Source organism: Camponotus floridanus, unplaced genomic scaffold (genome assembly GCF_003227725.1).
Source record: "Camponotus floridanus strain SB8 unplaced genomic scaffold, Cflo_v7.5 scaffold44, whole genome shotgun sequence".
Classification (NCBI taxonomy): Eukaryota; Metazoa; Arthropoda; class Insecta; order Hymenoptera; family Formicidae; genus Camponotus; species Camponotus floridanus.
This window is the reverse complement of record NW_020229592.1, coordinates 389,735-412,073: the sequence shown is the minus strand read 5'-3', so window position 1 is coordinate 412,073 and position 22,339 is coordinate 389,735. Positions and strand designations below refer to the sequence as shown.

The 22,339-nt window shown below is 33.0% G+C and overlaps 1 protein-coding gene across 6 annotated transcripts in view; it reads left to right on the top strand.

Annotated features, from left to right (window-relative positions):
* Positions 1 to 22,339, top strand: part of LOC105248646 (glutamate receptor ionotropic, kainate 2) — a 252,433-nt gene that overhangs the window by 149,758 nt on the left and 80,336 nt on the right. For all 6 annotated transcript variants that reach the window (XM_025411848.1, XM_025411845.1, XM_025411846.1 and 3 more), the window contains exon 4: positions 10,063 to 10,247. In XM_025411848.1, coding sequence (XP_025267633.1) covers positions 10,063 to 10,247 — 185 coding nt within the window. The remainder of the gene's footprint in view (positions 1 to 10,062; positions 10,248 to 22,339) is intronic.

Here is a 22,339-nt window from a genome sequence, read left to right as displayed (position 1 = left end):
GAAAATTGGCTGTGATTGCAATTAGTATATATTTTTTATTACAATTTTTATTATATTTATTTAACTATTAAATTATATTTATTTTATTTTATTATATTATATTTTATTTTATTTTATTATATTTTATTTTATTATATTTAATTTATTTTGCATTTTGTACATGTATATGTAATTTAACTTTATTAGCGAATTGCAAGTGAGAGCCATAAGTATTACGTCTCAGCTCCAGACAATTAATATAAATGTAATCGTCTTTAATCCTCATTTGCATCTTAAAGCGACGTTTTTTTCTTCATTTTGTAATATTTCAATAAAAAAATCGTGCCGAATGTGAGAAACCTTACGTAAATCGAAAGAAGCGCGTTCTCAGGTTTATATTTCTCATCCCATTTATCGTTCTACATACAAACCGACACGACAGGAGCAGTAACCTCATTACTTATTCCGTTCCAGTTTAGCTCTTTCACTGCTACGGACATATATAATACGCACCCGAGAAGATATGATAGATATATATTCTAATAAATTCTTCAAAATCCGACATCCAGCGTCTATATTGCTATAGATTATTTTTAAAAATAAAAATATTGAATATGTAAAAATTTAAAAAATGTATCACATATTACAATACTAAAATACATTAAGTAAAATTAATAAAGGTAAATTATTAAAAAGAGATATCTCATCTATTAAACACATATTACATTTTTTACTTTTTTAAATAAATAATATAATGTATTATATTATTTATTTAAAAAAGTAAGAAATGTAAAATTGATAATTTAAAAGTATCAAAATCTATTATTGCTTTTTTTCTATCGAAATTATTTCAATGTATATCATGTTTCGATTATTTCGTATCAATAAAGATCATTGAATGAAAATATAAAGATTATATGTAATAAAATGACTTTGAAGGAATTAATAATATGTAAATGATTTTATTTCATACGTGTTGCTTTTGCAGAAGGGCAGTTGAAGTTAATTCGCATAATGCATTTTCAACATCGATGGAATATTAAACAAAGATAATTTAAATAAAAATATTTTTTATATATATTATTAATTATTATAAAATAGCATTATTGTAAAATTTTTATTTAAAAAACTAAAAAAATTTAAGATTCCGTTTAAATGAAACCGGAAATTTACATTATTAATTGATAACGAGTAATTAAAAATAAAATTAATTCTGTTATAGATGTAATTATACACAAATATAATTAGGTAAAACCTTGGGGAAGGTTTGAGAAGAGAAATGTTGTTAAGAAATTGATATTAAAAGTTTCTTAATATTTAATTAAATAAAAAGTGTTTAATTAAAATTAATATTTAATAGAGAATTGTTACAAAATACTTTTTACTGTTCTATGTATATATAACTTAATATAAAATAAGGTAAAAATACATAAATAATGTGCGCTACGCGCGTGCTTTTCTGCTAGTTAAAAGTATGTTAGAGATTAAATATAAAAGTTTGAACTTTAGAAAACATTCATTTCAGCAACAAAAGGGTTAAAGTAACCATGAAGACGCCAAATGAGACAAAATGAAGAAGCAATTAAGAGCGAGCTGCTCAATATCGAATTACTAAAAGTTAGGAAAATTGCTGAAGTCATCACAAAGAATTGCATGAGCGACGACACCAGGAGAATAATCCGAGCCTTTTATAATATAATTGCAAGATAAGAACAAACTTACTCGCGATAATAGAAGAAATTGTGAAAGAGTTAGATCTCTATCATCGATAGATCACAATAATCAAGGAGTAAGAAATAGAGACTTTAACTTATTATTATCTCTGGTCTTTATCTAATGATTCGCAGAACTATCGCAGTTTGACATCTCTATGTATCTGTAATTTCATTTTAATTATGCATATGTTTTATCTTATTATTAGCACTCAACATCTTCTTGATGCAACTTAATCCAAATAATCCAATACAATAATATAAGTTGTTTATATTTTCTTGCTAACATTGTTATTAAAATTTCTGGCAAAAAGTATTCTCTTTAAATAATTCTGAGTACTCCAAATAATTAATTCAAATTTTATATCGTGCACTAATAAATTAACGATACAAAACCTATTATCATCAAATTTGATTTAATTAAAATATTAATTTAATTGCCACAAAGTAAACAATATCAATGATTATAATATTTATAATAATCAAGTAAAAGAAATTTATTCTGGAGCCTGAAATAGCACAATTATCGCTAGAAATGACGAAAATAAAATAAATTCGTATCGATAACTTAAACGTGTCTCATCCCTCGTGCACACAGAGGGATGCATACACCTAACGAAAGATCACGGATCTCGTAACGCAAACATCTTCCATTCCCATTCTTTCTACAGCCGGTCGCTTTTATCTTCGTATCGGAATCGTGCCACGACGGAACGTGATAAAGCGCGTTTCGCGCGAGGAAGAGTTCTTTGTCCGACGAGCGATGCATTATTTGTGCGCCTATCGATCTTCAGCCGTGACGAGATCCTTCGACGGATCGGTGATAAACATAAATCCCTCTTGCCAAAGTCTCTCCAATGCTCGTGGAAGAATTGTACGCGTTTGATTTTCAACCCTGATGATGATACCGTAAATATTGGAATTTCGAATTAATTGAAATTTCCAATAAATAGAGAGGAAAATGATGTCATTGAAACGTCAATATTTAATTGAAGGGAATTCAAGATGAAAATTGGCTTATTTTTAGAAAAAAATACGCAGTTTAAAAATATAAACAAATAACTTTTCTCAAACGGATTCTTCGTTTATAGTTATATAATTTTATTAGTTATATAATTTGATAAAGATTTGAATAAAATTTGAAATGCATATTTTAAAAAATCAAAGATATTCTTTTTTCCGAAATATCCGCCAGCTATTTCCGCTCACATGATGGAAAAATTCTTCTCAAGCGTGACAAAAACAAAATAATTTATTTATCGTAGCAAAAAGCGAGGTTTTTTAGTTTTAGAGTGAGCTGAAATCACGATCGTACGCGTGACGGATTTCAGTTGGAAGAACGGACGGTTGGATTTCTCGTAAGAAAACATTCGTTTCCAACCGGGGAGTTTCTCTCACCCCTGGTATAGCACTTAGTTTCTCCAAGGACGGCATTAGGAAGATTAAAGGACAATTCGGTCCTCATTGCGAAGGGATTAAAATCACTCTGGAAGCTCTGCAGGGTCTCCTTGCCCATCTCTCTACACGATGCCTCTTCTTCTTTATGTACCTTGTAGATATGGCCTTGTAGAATGCGTAGCATTTAACGTAGCATTCGCGACCGGTGATGAAACGAATTTACATAATCTCGCTCTCCCTCTCGTGAAATCGACGTGCACGAATCAGTACAGGCATCGGATTTCAAGACGTGAGCAAAAAGATGATTAGTTTGCTCGTCCGCTTCGCTCGATCTGGTCTAATGATCGTTTTGGGTTGATCACTCTTAAGTGATCCGAGTTAAGGGACAGAGCAATCTAAAGCGGTCGATTAGGCTGTGAATTCCTCGCCGTTAAGAGGAACGATTCGATTCCGCTCGATTCATTCGAACAGTTTAAATCGACAAATCTCGTGTCAGTCACCAAATGAATTGACTAGAAATTGACTCGAAAAGTGAAATATTGCACAATTTTTTTATACCAATTAATCATATTAAAATATTAAAAATAGAATATAAAATTCTATTTTTAAATAAATAAATAAATAAAATTGTCAATCTCGTTATTTAAAAATAATCGAAAGAGATGAAATATTTCGAACATTAGAGATGAAAATATGTCGGCAGACATTAGTTATCCAGAATCGATGAAAACGAAGGTAGAGCACGATGGAGGATATATATCCTCGATTTCTTATCTCGATACCGTATCGAAGTGGGATCTGATCTCAATATACGCACGTCTTATGGAAACATCCAGTGCGCGTTGAACTTCTCGTTCTCAACAAGTCGTCGAGGAGAATTCAATGGGATCCAATAGAATTTGATAGGAGTTATAAATGTCGCAGGTGCCGAGTCGTAAAATGGAATATCCTATTAACCGCGAAGGTAGTCGATATCCGGCCTGACTTCTCTCCCAAAGTCCTATCGGCGATCAGTAATCGCGCGATAAGGGCGCAAGTTTAAGGGCGAGAAGCGTGAACTCTGGAAATCTTACGAGATATCGCTTACGACCACGCGACAGAATCAGCGCGGACTGTTTCGTATATCGCCGGCTCATCGGTGGACCACGAAATCTGGTGGATTTCGTTGGCTAAGTCGCGCCGAAGCTGACTTCCAACTCGCAAATCGCACCTATTATCCGTGAAATAAGAATTAAAGGATGTGTGTCCACCAGTCGGATTGAGAATATAAATCCGCGGATAAGGAGGGAGCGTGCGCGATGCACTCTTGCGTTATCAGATGCCCTAATCTTGAATAAGGAACGAGCAAGAGAAAAGGAAACTCTTCCGAAGACGGGGGGGAAGAGAACGGAATTACGGCTTGCGACCACCAGACGTACTGAAATACTCGAGTGAAGCCGACGGGGAAAAGCCCCGAGAGGATAGAAACATATCACTTTCCTGAGGACAGGAAGTAAGAATTTCGACTGTGCAATGTCGAGGAAATGGCAAGAAAAATAAGAAAGAAGGAGAGAGAGAAAAGTGCATATATATAGGGTACTTTAAGTGAATTTTATATTAATTCTTTAGAGAGAAAGGGAAGAAATATTACGTTTTAATCGCACAATTAATATTAATAAATTTAAAACAAAGTCTTTTATGTACATTCATATTTTCTTTTATAAGAACTATCTTTCGCACATATTCGGAACACTAAAAATAATTTTTGAAAAATTGCCTACAACAATTCTAACATTTTCTTTGAAATTTAATGATATTTCTACTTTTTTGTTTAATATTTAATAATATGTCAGTTTTTATTGTTTAATATAATATGATACATACATTCTATATTCGAAAATGCACTCTACATTCTGAATTATATTTTATTCATACTTCATACATTGGAAGAAGAATATTATAAAATATTTATTACTTGTAATAATTTTAATGAAGAATAAATGGTTAGATAATTTTGAATTATTATTTTTTAAATTAGAACCGTGGATAAGAATTATCAGTTTTTATTAGCTTAAAAGAAAAGAAATAAACTTCGAATGGTATTATTGTCACGAAATTCGTTAGCGATGTTGAGGTAAAGGATGAAATTACAGTTGGCGATGAGAGAACAGACACTATTACTAAGATTCGCATAGGAGAACCCTGGGAAGGATGAAGACCGCGGAATTAGATATTACTTGGTACTGGGATCGCCAACTGGCTTTGATATATTACCGAGCGATAATCTTATCTGCGCGTACAGCCAGGAGACTATGATATAACCGGATGCCATGTCGACTTCGTCGCATCAATATACATCCAGATACTTGTCCATACGAACTAGACTTATGTATCTAAGGTGTCTATAACGCAGAGAAGAGTAAGCGCGGTTTATGGACACAGGCATCTTTGATAAGAGCCTGAAGATGCAGATTCATGTTGACGAAGGGAGGAAGGTCAAACCACTATGCCAAGAACGATTGCAATGCGATTCACTGATGTATAACATTATATCTCAAAGAGATCACAGAGAGAATGGTAAAATATTCCAGATTTCGTGAATTACAAAATTCTTACATTTCCATTGTCGTATTAAATACGATATAAAACGAAAAAATCACTATAATGCGAACGATTATTCCTTGTTTTTTTTCTGGAAAAACGAGCAATTGTACGTAATAATACAATCGATGCTGCTCATTTGCTCATTTGTAATCAAAATAAAAAACATGAGATATATAATACTATCTAATGAAATTAGAATATCATAGCCTATCTATTTTTAGATTTGATTGATTTTTCTCTGATTTTTGATTAACCATACATTTTGTATCGTGAAAAACTAATATTAAAAATATATATTGTTTTCTTAAATTTGTGTATCATGTAAAATTTATTATTTTAACAATTTTTATATAATATAAATATTTTTTATGAATTTCTTTTATGAGAATTTCTGAATAATAATTTAATCGAAAAATATCTAAGAGATTAATTTATGAATTTCATATAAAACTATTCTAAATCATAAGTAAAAAAATGTTTCCATTTATACATCAAAATTTATATCTTCCCTTAAGTATCTGATATATAATTTATTATAGAACGATATTTTAATTAAAAAAATTATGTGAATTTAGAATATAAATTTGTTGTTTTAAGTTTATTTCTTTTTTGCGACATATCGCGATAATATTCTTTTAATATAACAGATACAAGCTTTTAATTAGAAGCATGATATGATTTGCCATTAAAGATGACATGATTTATGCTTGAGCAATTGTTATAATACTCGAATATTTGCTGAAATTATTATATTTTAATTTTTATAAGCATGAATCTGTATCATTTTCAAATCATATTACTAATATCAAGTGGATAAAAATATAATAATTTTACCTTCCAAAGTAAATTGAAATAATGGAAAAAAACCTCTTTTTTCACGAAGTGAAGTTTTATTTTCGGAAAAAGATAACTTTGAAAATCAATCAGGTATATTGCATATGCATTGGAGTGAAATTCGGTCTAACGGATCCGGCTGTAGGGATCACTATGTATAAAATATCGGCTACGCAGAAGCACAATGTGCGATTTACTGATCCTTCAATTCTCGCCGTTTGTATTATCTCCGTCGAATTGTTAGTACCATCGACAATACATAGATATAGATACACAGAGTTTTCCCGTGCCCCGTGTGCGCGACCCGCGCTTTAACTGCATCTCAAAGCCAGCGAAAGATGAGAGCGCGTATCGTTCCTGGGCCACAATGCAGCTCGAATTGATTTCCGGGCCCATCTTGGAAAAGGGATGCTCGAGATCTCCAGCATGCTGATCAAAAGGCGGGAAAAAAAGAGGAGAAAAAAGGAAAAAATCAGAGTTCTCGATACATACCGATATGAATGGCCGTTCGCAGATCGCCCCAGGACCAGTCCCGACAAAATTGCATCCGGAATTTCAATATAGCGCATATCATATTTCAACCTTAAAACGCCGCCAGCATCGTCCGGGTATTACTTTGAGGCTTCTATGCCCGTGCAAACCGACTTTGCCCACAGATTATAGAGATTCCGACTGTGGTAAGGTGTACGGGGATGAAGCGCGGAGGGAAAGCCGGGAGGATACGCGTACACGCACTCATACGCAATCACTCTCTTCTCAATCCTTTTACCAGGGTGGAGCAGCCTCTGTGTATACGCCTCTGTGTGTTTCGCAAGAGACATTAGACGGTTTTCGCTCGGAATAAATGATCAAAAGATAATTCCGGATTAAAACTGTCGCTCTCTCGCCCGGTGATAACTTGCTTTTATATGCTTTGCTCATGCGACCTGATGCTCTTGTACAGGTTTAATCAAATTTTCAGAAAACACGACGATGCCATTAATATATATTCGCCTGTGCTGATGGAAGTGGACTCACGCGTGTTTTCTCGCTTCTTCATTTTTTGTCAGATTTAAAGTTAATTTCGACTTATAATTAGAAGAGATATATCGAAATATCTACGTAGATATTATATTTGATCGTAAACAGAAATTTATTATCGTATTATGTCTTTTTTAAGTGGATTTTAATAAGAATAACTAATTTTTTTCTCTCTTATAAGTCTGTAATTAAATCCTAATTTTTGATGTCTAATTCTAAATTCTATTTTTACATTTAATTTAAAATTTATAATTAATATTTTGCTATATGATCTCTAGTATTATTAAAATATCATAACAAAGAGAAATATTCTATGTTAAAAATGAAAGATATAGAAGATTATATATAATAATATGCTAATAATGTACTTAATAACATTGCAAATTCTCGTTGGAAATCAAATATAATTAATTTTATCAAACGAATATACACGTGCTTCTTGTATATATGTTATCTATTTATCATTTTACAAATATAAATAGTACCACAAATATACACTTGCTTGAATATATATTATCTATTTATTATTTTACAAATGTAAGCCACATTATATAATACGATAACCCCTTCCTCTTTTATAAATATATAAATTATCGTAAACAAAACGCAGAATTTAACGAAAAAGGAGAAAGCTGGTACAGCTTTAAAAAAATAGTCGACATAATTATCGGCATTAATAGAATTAATAGAATATATAATTAATAGAATATATACAAAACAATATATGTAAGAGAGATTATTAATGGCGACATCACACTGGAGATTATGAGTCGATTATACTTTCAAAGTCTGTTTCTTTTTTCATGCTAGAAAAGGGGAAAATTATGGCGGTTTATGCACGCACACAATTCGAAACCGGGAAAGACGAGGGAAATTAATGTCAGTTCGTTAGGATGGCTTGTGTCGCAGGATTTAATTACTGGTGTGAGTAAAAATAAATGGCAGCAGCCACGCAAAATACCAATTTAACGAGAAGAGACAAGCATATCGCCATCGGAACACTCGCGATATTCGCCATTAGACGGAACGACCCCTTTCAGGTAATTTCCACTATATCCAGCAATCTTCAGGAACGACGCGACGAAACATTTTTTTTCTTTTTTTGTTAACGAAAGATATCATAGAGTTTCAAAGTAATCTTCCGCCAAATGTTCGACGGTGCGCACTGAGACAATTTTCTCTCCGAGTTTACCCAAAGTTCGCGAGCAAAAAAATTCTCATTTTGACTTATCCGCGATCGACTCGACGAAGATACACTTCGGGAGCCGCGTCGACGAGTCTGAGAAATCGTCGGGACAATCGGACGACGAGGGCTAATTGAAAAGAATGAAACTCGCAGAGATCAGTAACATCGTTTTGCCGCCTCGAGAAACGCAAAGAGCGAGAGGAAAGCGAACGGTGCGAAAAGGACGAGGAGCTGACGCGATATTCGCCGTTGGAGTGAATGCTCGCCCCGACACGGTGATTTATTGTTGCGGGAAGAAAGAGTTACCCCGTGAAAGGATACGCGGTGTAACGTGAACGAAACCGGCCGGCGCGAACGGTAAACGAAAAACATTTATTCGCCAAATTAAATTGGGAGTGAATGGGAGAGATTGATCGGGAGTTATGCATCGCGTCGGCGGAAGATTCTGGTGGACAACAAGATCCTCTGGCGAATGTTCCGCTAATACCTCCCCGTCATTTATCACGGTAGCGAATGGAGAGAGCTCGTGAGTCCGGAAGATCGTCCGACAAGCTGCACACGTGGTGCACGCTTGCATCGCGCGCGACTAAGTTCGCGTGTGAGTTGCGATGATTAATCGATAACAGATTCCGTATGACATGGTCGATGTGATGAAACTACCCTAATCACATTAGTTAACGGTGGTATGATCGATATATTATGACGGGACAGGTCATCTCGTTTCGTTCAGCTTAACATCACAGTACGCTGCCGACGGCGTTCACGTCATGCTTATCTTGCTCGCGTATCAGCGTGTTACGCCCACATCTACGTGGATATTATGATAATAGAAGCGGGCTAATTAATCGATCCACATAACGATGCTACCTACCTATCTCCCAATTTCAGTTTGCATAATTCTATATTTATGAAACCTACGTACGTATATTGCACCGAGTATCGTACACATCGTACATGTGCGAAGATAATGATTTCATTACGAGAAAGTCGTAATATAATCATATAATTATATTTCGCGAATAAAATTTTGCCTGCTTTGAAGCGATGGAAAATAGAACGTACTGTTTACAAAAATAAACGAGCATTGTTTCATTTTTGGGCGAGTAAATAAATTTAAAAATAAATAAAAACTTATATGTAAAGGGTAAAGAGAGAAAAAATAAAATTTTGTCGGGGAATAACAACCCTTTTTGTCGTTTTATTCATAATTGAAAAAATTATTGTTAATAATAAAATTAATTTCCAGGTGAACAGAGGCGATGGCAGAGATCCCTCGATACGAGAGGAGAAAAATCTCACGTATTTGTCGCACAACGATTCTTATTGACCGAGTTCCTTGGTGTGTTACAGTGTGCCATTTGCTACGAGGCGGGGTGGCGGCGATTTTTGGACCGCAGAGCGCGCACACGGCGTCTCACGTGCAAAGCATTTGCGACACCATGGAAATTCCGCACTTGGAGACACGTTGGGACTACCGACTTAGACGACAAAGCTGCCTCGTCAACCTTTATCCTCATCCCACCACTTTGTCCAAGGTACGTATACAAACTTGGGGAATAATAGCCTCATTAAAGTGACAACCGCCGCAGAAAATGTGCCTCTCTGACCTTTCTCTCCCCTCGGTTTCGCGAATTTCTGTAGCCTCTTCTTGTTGCTATTTTTCCCTCACCTTCATCGACAAACAAATATATCGTCTTTTTTACGTCATAGGATTAATTTAACGGTCGACGCTCTAAATCAGAGTAGCTTAAACATTCTTTGCTCAGTATTTTATGTCGCATTTGATTAATTGTAATTACAGTTGGGATGAAAAAAAAGTGGCGGAGCTCGGGAAACAATTAAGTTTTCAATAAAAGGACAAGACATATATTATTCTTCAAAATTAAATTTTTCAATTTTTAAAATTAATAAAGATTACATGTATAGCTTATCTAATCCGATACAGATATAAAAAAAATTTTTATAAAAATATTATATAATTGATAAAACTATATTTTAGATATGCATAATATTTTATTAAATAAATATATAAATACGTAAATATTTTTTTTTTAATTCTCGAATGTGTTTTTCCTCATTAGTTAATCAAAAACACAGCTAGTGATCAAACGGACTAAATTTTTAGTAACATTGAGGCAAAAAAATATTTCAATTTTCGCTTAGATCGTGCTTTCATCAAGCTTTAGTGCGGCAGGATTGCTTTCGCGACAATCGCATATTCGCAGTTATTTCCGGTTGCATCGGATGCTACGCCCACAATGCGGCAGTTCTAAAACTTAACATAAAAGAACTGAAACTTTCTAAATTTTTCTTAATAAGCGCAAAGTTCTCCGATAAAGAGTGCGGCCGGAAGCTTCCGTCGAGAAATTTGTATAGTTCTCGAGCACTCGGGTTAACGAGAGTTCTCTCTCTCTCTCTTTCTCTTTCTCTTTTCTTTCTTTGCTTTCTTCGCTTGTTGTTTTATGAATCCTCGCAGCTCTTTTCCTTTTCCCAATATTTGCAACTCGCGAACACTCGCATCTTGCGACACTGTGCTTCGTCTTTCTTACTTGCTGCGCGTCCTCTCTCAATATTTGCCACTAGATTTGTGCTCCCGAAAAGCGTTTCATTTATTTCCTGTATAGAATGTAATGGGAATCCTACTCATCGTCGAGTTTCCGCTTTATTTTCGGGGGAATGCGCGAACGCTAAGAACCGAAAATAAATATCCGTGCTTTATGCTTTAAAGAGAACATTGAGAAAATCAATGAATGTATCAGGCGAATGAAACGCGCGAAAATTCATTAAAGAAAAACATAAAGAGCAGCGAAAATGAAATTTGTTCCAAGACAATTTATTTATACCTTATATGTCTTTAATAATAATAATAGAAATACAGGAGAAATTCCTCTTTTATATTATTATTATTACATACTGGCTACTTTTATTTAAATCGATTTATTTAATACTGGCTACTTTTTATTTAAACCGATTAAAAATGAAATATCTATTATTTTTGCAATCCTTAAATTCATAGGAAACAGAACGAGATTGGCAATCAGTATTTATTTCTATACGTGACAGATATCCCGAGGACCTTTATGGATTTTTCGCATGAAATATTGATAGATAATAATTTACGGTCGCGCACATCGGCTTTGACATTGCCGATCAAAGAGCTTTCAAAGTGAGGACACACAGAGAGCACAATTTAAAAGCTATCGCATACCTCAAGTTGTCCGCTCTTTCCTCGTGCTTTCTCTCTATCCCTGTCAGAGTAAGAATTTCAATTAGAATCCGCTCATGTGTCGCTTCACTGAACTTCGAGCATTCGTTAAAAATCACTAATTCGATCGCTAGTGTTGCCGATAAACTCGCGATTACTCGATGCAACTCTAATTGCCGTAGATTTATGCGAACGTATGATTATCTACTGTAGTAAATTTTATAATTTGCGTATGCATGAAATGAATATACAATGATTGAATATACAAATATCGCGATATACAAGAATATAAATGCTTATATAAAATAACAAATCGGCATTTGTACGTAATACTAATGCATTTATATTTCTTTTTACTTTTTTCCTAATTATTTATAGCTTAAAAAACATTTGCTTCCGCTACGAATTCAATTTATAATAATTTATATCTGTATAAGCTTAAAAATAAATCCAGTAGAAGATAAATTTGTTTAAAAAAACATCTCTAAAAAAGAGATAATTCATTACACATAAATTTTGTTATATTAAAATTATTCAAGTATCTTCATTTACGCACGATGACAATTGAATGAAAAAATTGCAACTATGCGAAAGATTTATAATAAAGTTTTTTCTGTAAAATCCAATGTTTGCGACAATGAAATGCAAGTTCACGGAAAATTGAAAATCACAAAGAAGCTAGAAGACATTTAATAAAGCTTCGTGTTCAGAAGGTGATAAACATTAGGTTTTCTTAGTCTCACGTTTCCATTGTGAATCTAGTAAACTGAAAAGAAGTAGATTACGCGTCGTCAGTTATTTCACGGTGTTGGAACCGGGGTTGGTTTTTCCTCGGCTGAGAGTTCTTTTCCTCTCGGCAAAGTCCTGCCATTCAGCGGCAAAAATGCAAAATTCGCTAGGAGAGCAACGACGTTCTGATTAGAGTACGCGGCAGAGGAAAAGGAAAATCGAAAAAGGATAGAGAAGGTGTGGGAAACGTTGGCGTCGATTCCGTCAAACGAGCGACAGTCTCATTCAGTCTCAACCCGACGACGGAAATATTTTACTTTCCGCTACCATCTTATGCGCGGTTCAAAGGAACCGAAGGCGATTGCAGGGAACTGATGGGAAAAATGGAGCAAAAAGAAAAGCACAGTCGCGTCGCACTGAGTCTCTTTGATTCGCATCGAGCGCACGAGCTGCGGGGATAACTTTTATACCCTTCGCACCACGATTCTACGCGGAACGATAACAAATTACTATCGCAAACGACATATTATTCCAGATAATGGCAAAGTGAAAAGAATAAATATGTAATCCGCGAGAAATATTAATTAAAATGAAATGTTGAATGCGTTTGAAAGTACTTTCAAACGTCTTGCAAATCATAATTTATTAGTTATTTAACTCAAATTTTTAAAAATAATTTAAATATGACAACTATTAAAACAAATTAAATATGACAATTATTAAAACAAATATTAATTTTAATCGAACAAAAGTAAAAATTTTAACTTATATTTTTTCATTGATTTTGATTTCATATTTTATATGAATTATGTTAGTATAGGATAAAGAGGTATAAATTATTATTTTATTTGAAATAATTACACAAATTGCTTTATCTAAATTATTTTCTCTTTCTTTCTCTCTCTCTCTTATTTCATATTTCAAATACAAACGTCTTCTATAAAAAAATAATATCGATAAAACAACAATGCTTTAATACAAACAAAAAACGACATACTCTATAACTATTTTATCACGTTTAAAATGTTTCTAATAGTGATGCTTTAATTAACGTACTCAAACACGAAGACGAATCTATCCAATCTCGCTTTGAACTTCAGAACAGCTCGTATTGTTCGTGTTGAAATCGAATTGTCAGGTATTTCGATTCGCATTCCTCCACGGACGTGAACTGCTTCTTCTGTTCTGTGTTCTGTGAATCTCGCGAAATAAAATAACTCTTTGTAAGCTATCAAAGAAATGCCCCACGAACTTGTCGAATTCTCACTCGCTCTTAATATCCTTTTTAATAATGAATGAAATGTTGAAGAGAGAAAGGAAGAAAGACTGATTTATTTTTTATTTATAATCTCTAGAAATAAATTGAATTATCTAAATTACATGTATATATCGGTATTTTCGACTTGAATCACCAATATTCTTCTGATTTTTATATAAATATTGTATATATATAATCATTGTGAATATTTTTTGATTATTATGGAATATACAGTCATTGCATCGAGCAATTACTCGTTCCTTATCCTGAATTTTTAATTGTTAAAATGTCACTAGTGATGATGTAGATATATGTAATAATTGTTACAGAATTATTCTCTATATAATTATGCATACTAAGTGCATATCAAGTGTATATTCTAATCAGAGAATTTTATATAATTAAAATTATTCTGTTTGCGCACATTAAAAAAACGAATCTGTACCTTTTCCTCTTTCAAACTTCAAATCACAAAATGATATTGATCATTTTGGTCGTAAGACAATCAATATTATGATGATATAGCAGGTGATATGTTGGTGTTAATGAACCACGAGGGGCGCAATTGCCGTTACCGCGGCAATGATTTAACGATCTTGCTCGTAGCTGATAATGGACCGACTTCTATGCTCCAATGGTCGTCAGACCAACAGTCGCGATATATATGGATCGGTTGAATCAACCGTTATGTTGCTATGTATTGAAATATTCACCATTTTATATTCGAGTCTTTATTCTTTTCGTTTTACTATTTTATCCAATTTATAATGCTGACATTAATTAGTAGGTTCAGTTTTGAACATTGAAAAGATTTTATATATACGAAAATATTTTTAATATTTATATTTTCATAATACATTACTTTCCACATATCATAATGTGTCAAAAAAAATTTATGATTTAATATGTATATTTATATTTAACATATATTTATATATTACATATATTTTTTTCTATAGAAAAAATTCGAGATTATTATTACTACGAATTTTTAATATCCAACTCAAATACATATTATAATTCACCTCACAATAATTAAATTTTTTTTCCAAAATCAGATTTACTGCAATAAATTTTGAAATACAATAGAAATTATATTATTTTTTTATTTCTTCTATATATTTTTTCGTCCATAATTTAGATAAATAGTGCCAATATTACATTTTATTACATTCAGAAATCGCTCAATTTCATTTGCTGTTCAAGTCGTACTTGATCGCCACCGCTTAAACAGATCATCAGCGATAAGTACTTTGATTCTGGTGCGGCATCACGGTCGTATGAGTACTCTTCTCTCGTAACAATGTATGTTGCTATCGCTTTCGTCTCATTTCTTCATTGGCTCTTAGATGTTATCGAGGAGCAAAGAATCCACCCAGTCATATCGAGTTTATTTTTCCGGAAGCGGTTACTAATCAACGCTATTCAGCGAAACCATGCACTCCGAAAGCACGTAGAGCCAGCGCGATTGAAAGCCGATTGCATCCTTTCCCTCTCTTTTTCAGCATCTCACCGATTAGCTATTTATGTTCGTTTCCTCCTTCGTAAGGTTTCCTCGCGCTCGTTTGGCCGATCACCGGTTCAACACCGACCGCATCTCCTGCGCATCCGCCGTCTTTTCTCTTCCACTACGGTAGAGATCGTGTTAGAAGTAAATGGATTGCGTTCCCGCGTATTCGTTTCTGACGTTGATGAGCACTCTGCTCGTTCGGGTTGATCGAAATAACGATCAAGTTTGCGAGCTCCGACTAATTAGTTTAATCGTGCAGACGGGTTGCTCTTAACTTTTCCCAAATCACGAATTCTGTGGATGCGTTCAGCCTTCAATTCGCGATACCGTAAAGAGTAAATTACTTTCTAGAAAGATTATCATTTCTAAATGTACATTATCGCCTTTTACAATAAATTCTATAACATAAATAAAAAGCACACATATGATATTTTTGCGCTCTTTTATTAAGTTGGATTTTATTCTGTTATCTATACACGTTCAAAGGAGAGACTATTCAAATTAAATCTTAAATATCTCCGAAATTAGAATTATGAAACTTAAACTGGCGTATTTATTCCTTGAAAAAACATGAAAAACATTGGATTCTTCGGAAATTTGTTTGTAAAAAAAATTTGGAAAAATCAGGGAATTTTATTGGAATTTTATTGATTCAGGGAATTTAAAAAGGGATTTATAAATTTTGCTTTCATGTTGTAAACATTTGACAATATGCAATATATATGTTTTTTGCAATTTTAATGAAGAACTAAAAATTTTATAAAAAATACAAATGAAAAGTATTTACTTTACGAAAGTTATATTCAGTTTTTTTCAGTATATTTACAAATCAGAAATTTAAGAGACTCTGCATTTTTTCTTTGTATGAGTGAGAAACATTAGAAAATACACACACGTAATAAAAAAATTTATTCTTTTAATAGAAAGTTGTATAAAAAAAATCTTTAAAATATTCTCTTTATCTGGAATTTTGAACAAAAGCATTTGAAAGATAAGGGAATTTTCAGGCAATTTTTTACAAGATTTGAGTAGACATCCTGTAAACATATAAAAAATTTATCCATGTTACTTACGCAGATTGTCTGCATAGTAATGATATGACAAGTACGGAGATGACAAGATCAATCTTGGGCGGAACTCATTCGCTGTATATTGCTGACATTATTTTTCGAGAGAGAGAGAGAGAGAGATCGCGCGCGCGGAACGATGCGCTTTATTGAAGGGGCGACCAGAAAGGACGATCGTCAAGAAATGTAGACGCAATATCGTACAAGCGGAGCACGGACGTAGAATATGGTACCGTCGAATAAAGCGGTCGTATTACGTTGGAAGTGAATAATTCCGTAGCGTCTAACACGTCAGACGTAATCTCGTTTCGCGCTCAAGGAGAGAGCGGGCGTAATCGAGAAAGAGTGACAGAGAGGGCGAGAAAGAAAGGGAAATACAACGGGAGAGATGCGCGTTGGGGGATTACTCGTGTTCGCGGCAGCCTAAGCCGTTTGTTGCCGCGAGTTTCATCGTTCGTAATCGACGTCTCACCTTCTCCGCGGTTCGCAGCTATTTTAGCAGCTATGTCGACGATGACAGTGTCGGAGTACGTCGACGAAGCGGAGTTGAAGACGGTGCATTCGAAGGTGCCCCGAGAATGCATTATTTACGAATGCATTAAGCGGAATTCTATTAGAAGCGGAATTAAGAGCGTCGCTTTCCTTCGATTTTCCCTCGCATCTTTCTCTCTCGTTCTCTTTCTTCTAATGCATTTCAAAACTTCACTGTCGAGTCGAGACGCCGCGCGAAGAAATGAATCGCCCGGAGAATGCAAAGTGCATTCATCGCGAATGACGTTCGGGAGAATCAAATGAAAGAACACTTTTCCAATAGTACTTGGATTAGAAGGAATTCGAATACGTAACAACATTGTACGATTTTTCCATCTCAATTATTTATTCGTTTTTTTATATGATTACTATATAATTAATATATTATTCATTTATAATAATAATTCGTTATACACGTGCACGATCGGAAATGTATTGTGCTCCGAGAACTTTGTAATTTCCTACGTATGAATGTATATTGTTAATAATTATACAAAATATTAATTAATTTACCGATTATGCTATTGAAACTGCTGTCATAAACGCTTTCTCTATATTAAAGCAATGAAAATGATTACAGCAGAAGTAGTTTATTTTGTTACTAAGCTGCACACACGCTATGGAAATCGAACCAATGAAATTTCAGTCGAAAAAGCCGATATAACGATTGCATTACATTTTGATGCATACATTGGAAGCGAAATTTAATAGGAGTTCGTTTTGAAGCATCACCAAATATAATTAACCAGCAACGCAAATTCATGTCTTTATCAAAATTCTCTCTCTCTCTGTCTCTATCTATCTATTTATCTATCTATCTCTACATCTATCTTTCTTTTTCTTTTTCTTCATCGTTGCATTATGAACGATACATCAACAATCATGCCTCAATTTTCCAGCATAATGTAACGCATTCAAATTAGCATTGACATCGACTGCAATTTGGTTTTACATACAAATCCAATGTAGCAGTATGGCAATAATGCGGTACATGATTTCACAAATTGCATTAAAATTACGAGCGCCTATGTCAATTTTGATGCGACTTTAACATATTTAATATCACACATGAATTTCCTACTTTAAAATCGAATTGTAGATAAGCAGCTAATATTATGATAAATACATTTGTTATCTGATTTTATTTATTAACAAATATTTATTAATATAATATATAATTTTTCTGTATAATAAAATGTTGTACAGAGGGGAGATAAGAAAAATATATATCATTAAGCAGGAAATTTTGCTTTTTATCGAAGATGAAAAATTTTATCTCTGACTTTAGATCGAGGTAATCTCTACGTCGAATTTAAGTGAAATTACAAAATGATAATTGACAACTAAATGATAATCTTACTATTTACTAACTTGTTATTTCCGGAAAGTCGATAAAACTCGAACTCTCGGTACAGTAAGAGACGATAAAGGCTAGAGATACATGCAATCGACGCGATACTAAGCTAAACTTCGATTTCCCCTGAAACTTGGATTTAATCACGCTAACTGCTCTTTTAAACTTATTCATGACAATTGTCCCTTTCCACTCAATTTAATAGTTAAAGCATGAATTGATATATCGCTCGAAAAATGATTAAAATAACAATATTTTGTAAACAAAGTCTATTAAATTATATATTAATTATACACAAAAAATCCATTTTATCATGTTCGTAAAATGGAAAATTTACTAATTAATAATTATTAAATTTAATTTATTAATTTAATAATTATTAAATTTAATTAATGTTATTCATTAGCATAAAATACATATAATACACAGTCGTTTATTGTCCAGTAGCTTTAATTTAATTTAGAACATTATTTAGAAAATATTGCTCTTGTATGCATAAAAAATAATATTTTAATAACGATGTTTAATAAAAATATTATGAAGCAATTATAGGATGAACTGAACAATGTTTTAATATAAGAATTATATATGAAATAAATATTACGTATAAAACGACACTAAACTAAGAATTAGGAGAGGTCATGTTATTTTGGAAGATATTCTCAAAGGATTAAAGATCATCATTAATCATACATATCATAGAGGAAACGATGATTTAGCGTCAATTATTAACCGTACGATTAATCACTGCAATATTGAGGGAAAGTAACGATTTGAAAATTTTTCACTTCCAATACTCATCGTTGTAAATATGAATATTTCGCACAACAGCATGGTGCAGTTTGGGAGGCGTTGATGGATCATGCATTTATCGTCTAAAGCATTCAAAAGTCATCGATGAGCGGTTTAGAGCGTAATAACGCAAAACCGAAATTGAAAGCGGTTTCTCACGCTCGGAATTAATGCCAATTGTTATAATATATTCTATATGTAAATTTCGCAATCAACACATTTATAATATATTATGGTAATCGACTGTATCGAAATTTGATTGATGGTCATAACAGCATGATTTAATACGTAAACTATTCGTCCATTATTCACAAATTCGATGAAATATCATGACATCACTATACAATATGCATATATTCCAGCTTTTATGTCTCTTTGGATCTTTAGATTCTATTGATTTCATCGATTTTAATGACTATATTAATGTCATCTTCCTTCACATAATTTGATAAATATATTTTCATTAAAGTTTAAACATTTCATTAAAATTTTGTCAGCTCACATTCGATTTGAATTACGAGATATGTTATTTATTTGTAGCTCGGAAACTTAATTCATCAAAATATCTAGATTTTTAATTGCTTGTTGTTTAATAATTATAGTTGATATTTTTGTCAAAAAAAATCAGATGCAATTTTATCAATCCGTAAATGAAAAGGATTTCATAAAAAATTTAACATGTTACAAATAAAAAAAATAACAATTTATTCCGAGAGAAAAATCGTTCTTAGTAGTCATTCTTTTATGAAACCATATAACATATTTTAGTTCATCTATTTGCGTCCGCAATTTAAGATGCGGTATTCTTGCGAATGCATTGAGTGCTTTACAACGCCTGAATATAATTTCGCGTCGAAACGAATTTCTTGGGATTTATTCTGAAATGAGAGCGAGCGGAAGTAGAACTATCGTAGGGAACACACCTTGAGAAGAAAGGAAGAAGCAGAAGAGACACACGGTCGCTGCTCTATCTAGCCGGTTAGAAAAATCATACGAGCTCGGAGCAGAGACATATGTTCCTCTTTTTGGGATCTTGTTACAAGGAGTACGTCAGCAAGCGGTTCGTTAGCCGCGCTACCACGAGCAACTGCTATTTTACGTAGATCTTACGCGCGTAAGAACTCAATGAGAGAGCAGGGCTCTTTATGCGCGCAAAAACTCAACGCGAAAGCGTAGCACGTTTAAAAACTTTTGATTGAACGTGTGTAAAAAAAATGCGTTGAAGCCGGATGAATAAACCTACATACGATTTGAAATTAAAACTGAAAATGTAAATGCGTTACATATAGTGAGAATTATAATAGTAAATTAATATAAATAATAATAGCATTAATATAAATTATAATAATTAATTAATAGTAATTAATATAAATTATAATAGTAAATATTTTTAAAATTATTTCCTATATTTCTTCAAGCTTTCACATATTAACTATTCGATAAAGTGCAAAATTCGTGAAAATTGAAGCTTATTTTTATATAAGAATCTTAATGAGATATGCAATCTTTGACCAGATGTTCATTTTATATGAACATTTCATAAAATTGAAGTTTTTTAACGCGATACTTTGTAAACGTTATATTTTGGTATGCCAAAAATTTCGCGAATCTCGTCTCGAATCGTGCTTATTCGAATAAATCGGATGCGTCCCGTCGGCAATTTTTGATTCTTGATAAAAGTATCTGAAAAATGCAACACACAGAAGCTGTTCCGTGCTCTCAAAGCTGCTCTCGGGAAAGAATGCATCTGTGAATTCGCAGCTCACGCGCATCAACGCGTCATTGTTCATTATAGTAAACAGTGCATAGCGCCGACTATACGGATACGTATACATTTATATGCGGCGAGATAAAAGCGTATGCATCCACGCCTTATATGCATCCACGCAGGACACACATTCATTCCTTTTAATGTGATGAATTTTTTAATAAATTTGAATTAATCCAAATGCAACACGCCGTGTCGAATCGGTCAAGTCTCTTTTGAATTCTTGATGCCGAATAAATCAATTCAACTAAAAGCTATTTCTAATTAATAGAAGACTGACTATTTTCTATTTGCATTCTCGAAATTTACTTTATCTAAATTCTTATATATCCTATCCTATTTCTAATTTTTTTTAATTAAAATATGTTTGTAATAGTTAACCTTCAAGCATAATTTTCATTTATCATAAATTCATTAAAGTCTATTAATGATATAAATATATAAATTATAAATTAAATTAAATTAAATATTAAACATTTTACAAATGTTTTTATTAATTTGTAATTGTTTTATTATTTTGTAAATTTAGTCTTTCTAAAGCAAAAGTGTTCAGTAAATACTCTTTCTCTTTAAGTATTAATAAATATTTTTACAACTGAAATGGATGGAAATTCTATTAAATTGCAGTTTGATATTAATTAATTGAATAATAATTAGACTTATGTTGAAAATCAATTCGCAAAATTCCTCAACTATTGCTCTAAATATATTTATTCGTAAAGAAGATTTCTTTCAAATAACAGACAAAAGAGAAGAAACTGCAAGAGAGGAGAAATGGATCAACCTGCGTTATAGTCACCGTCGTGTGAAACGTAACGTACTCGACCGCAAACGTGCTCGAAATGGCAATGTAACGGGCGTGATAAATCTCGCGTCACGCGCGAACTCCGATACTATGATAAGAGCCGTGGCGAGGCGTACGGCGACTTAAATATTTCACCGCTGAAATATTTCCGCCCAATTTGCATCGGGGTCGCGGGGTCCGCGCGCTCCTACACGCCCACATCATGTTCCGTGAATACGTAATTTCGGCGACGTTACCCTTTCTTTCGAAGTATGATGATCGTTTTCCTAAAAATCTTGCGACGGCATATCTTAACGATCGAAAACTTCGGCATTAAAAATAGTTCGATCGGAACTTTGATAGGCTGACTTCGATAATTGATTGTGCAACAACCGAAAAGTCAAATGATATGAGAAAATCTTCATGAAACTTTCATGTAACTTTCCTTATCTTATCTGAATTCATAAATGGATTCGCAACCGCGCATGCTCATAAATATATTCAGATTATCCTTATATATTATAAACTAGCAATATAAATTAATGTTTGAATAATGAATTTAAGAGCATAGGAAATTGGTATAAATATTTATATCAAATCGCAATAAATAAATGAATATTAAAATATCG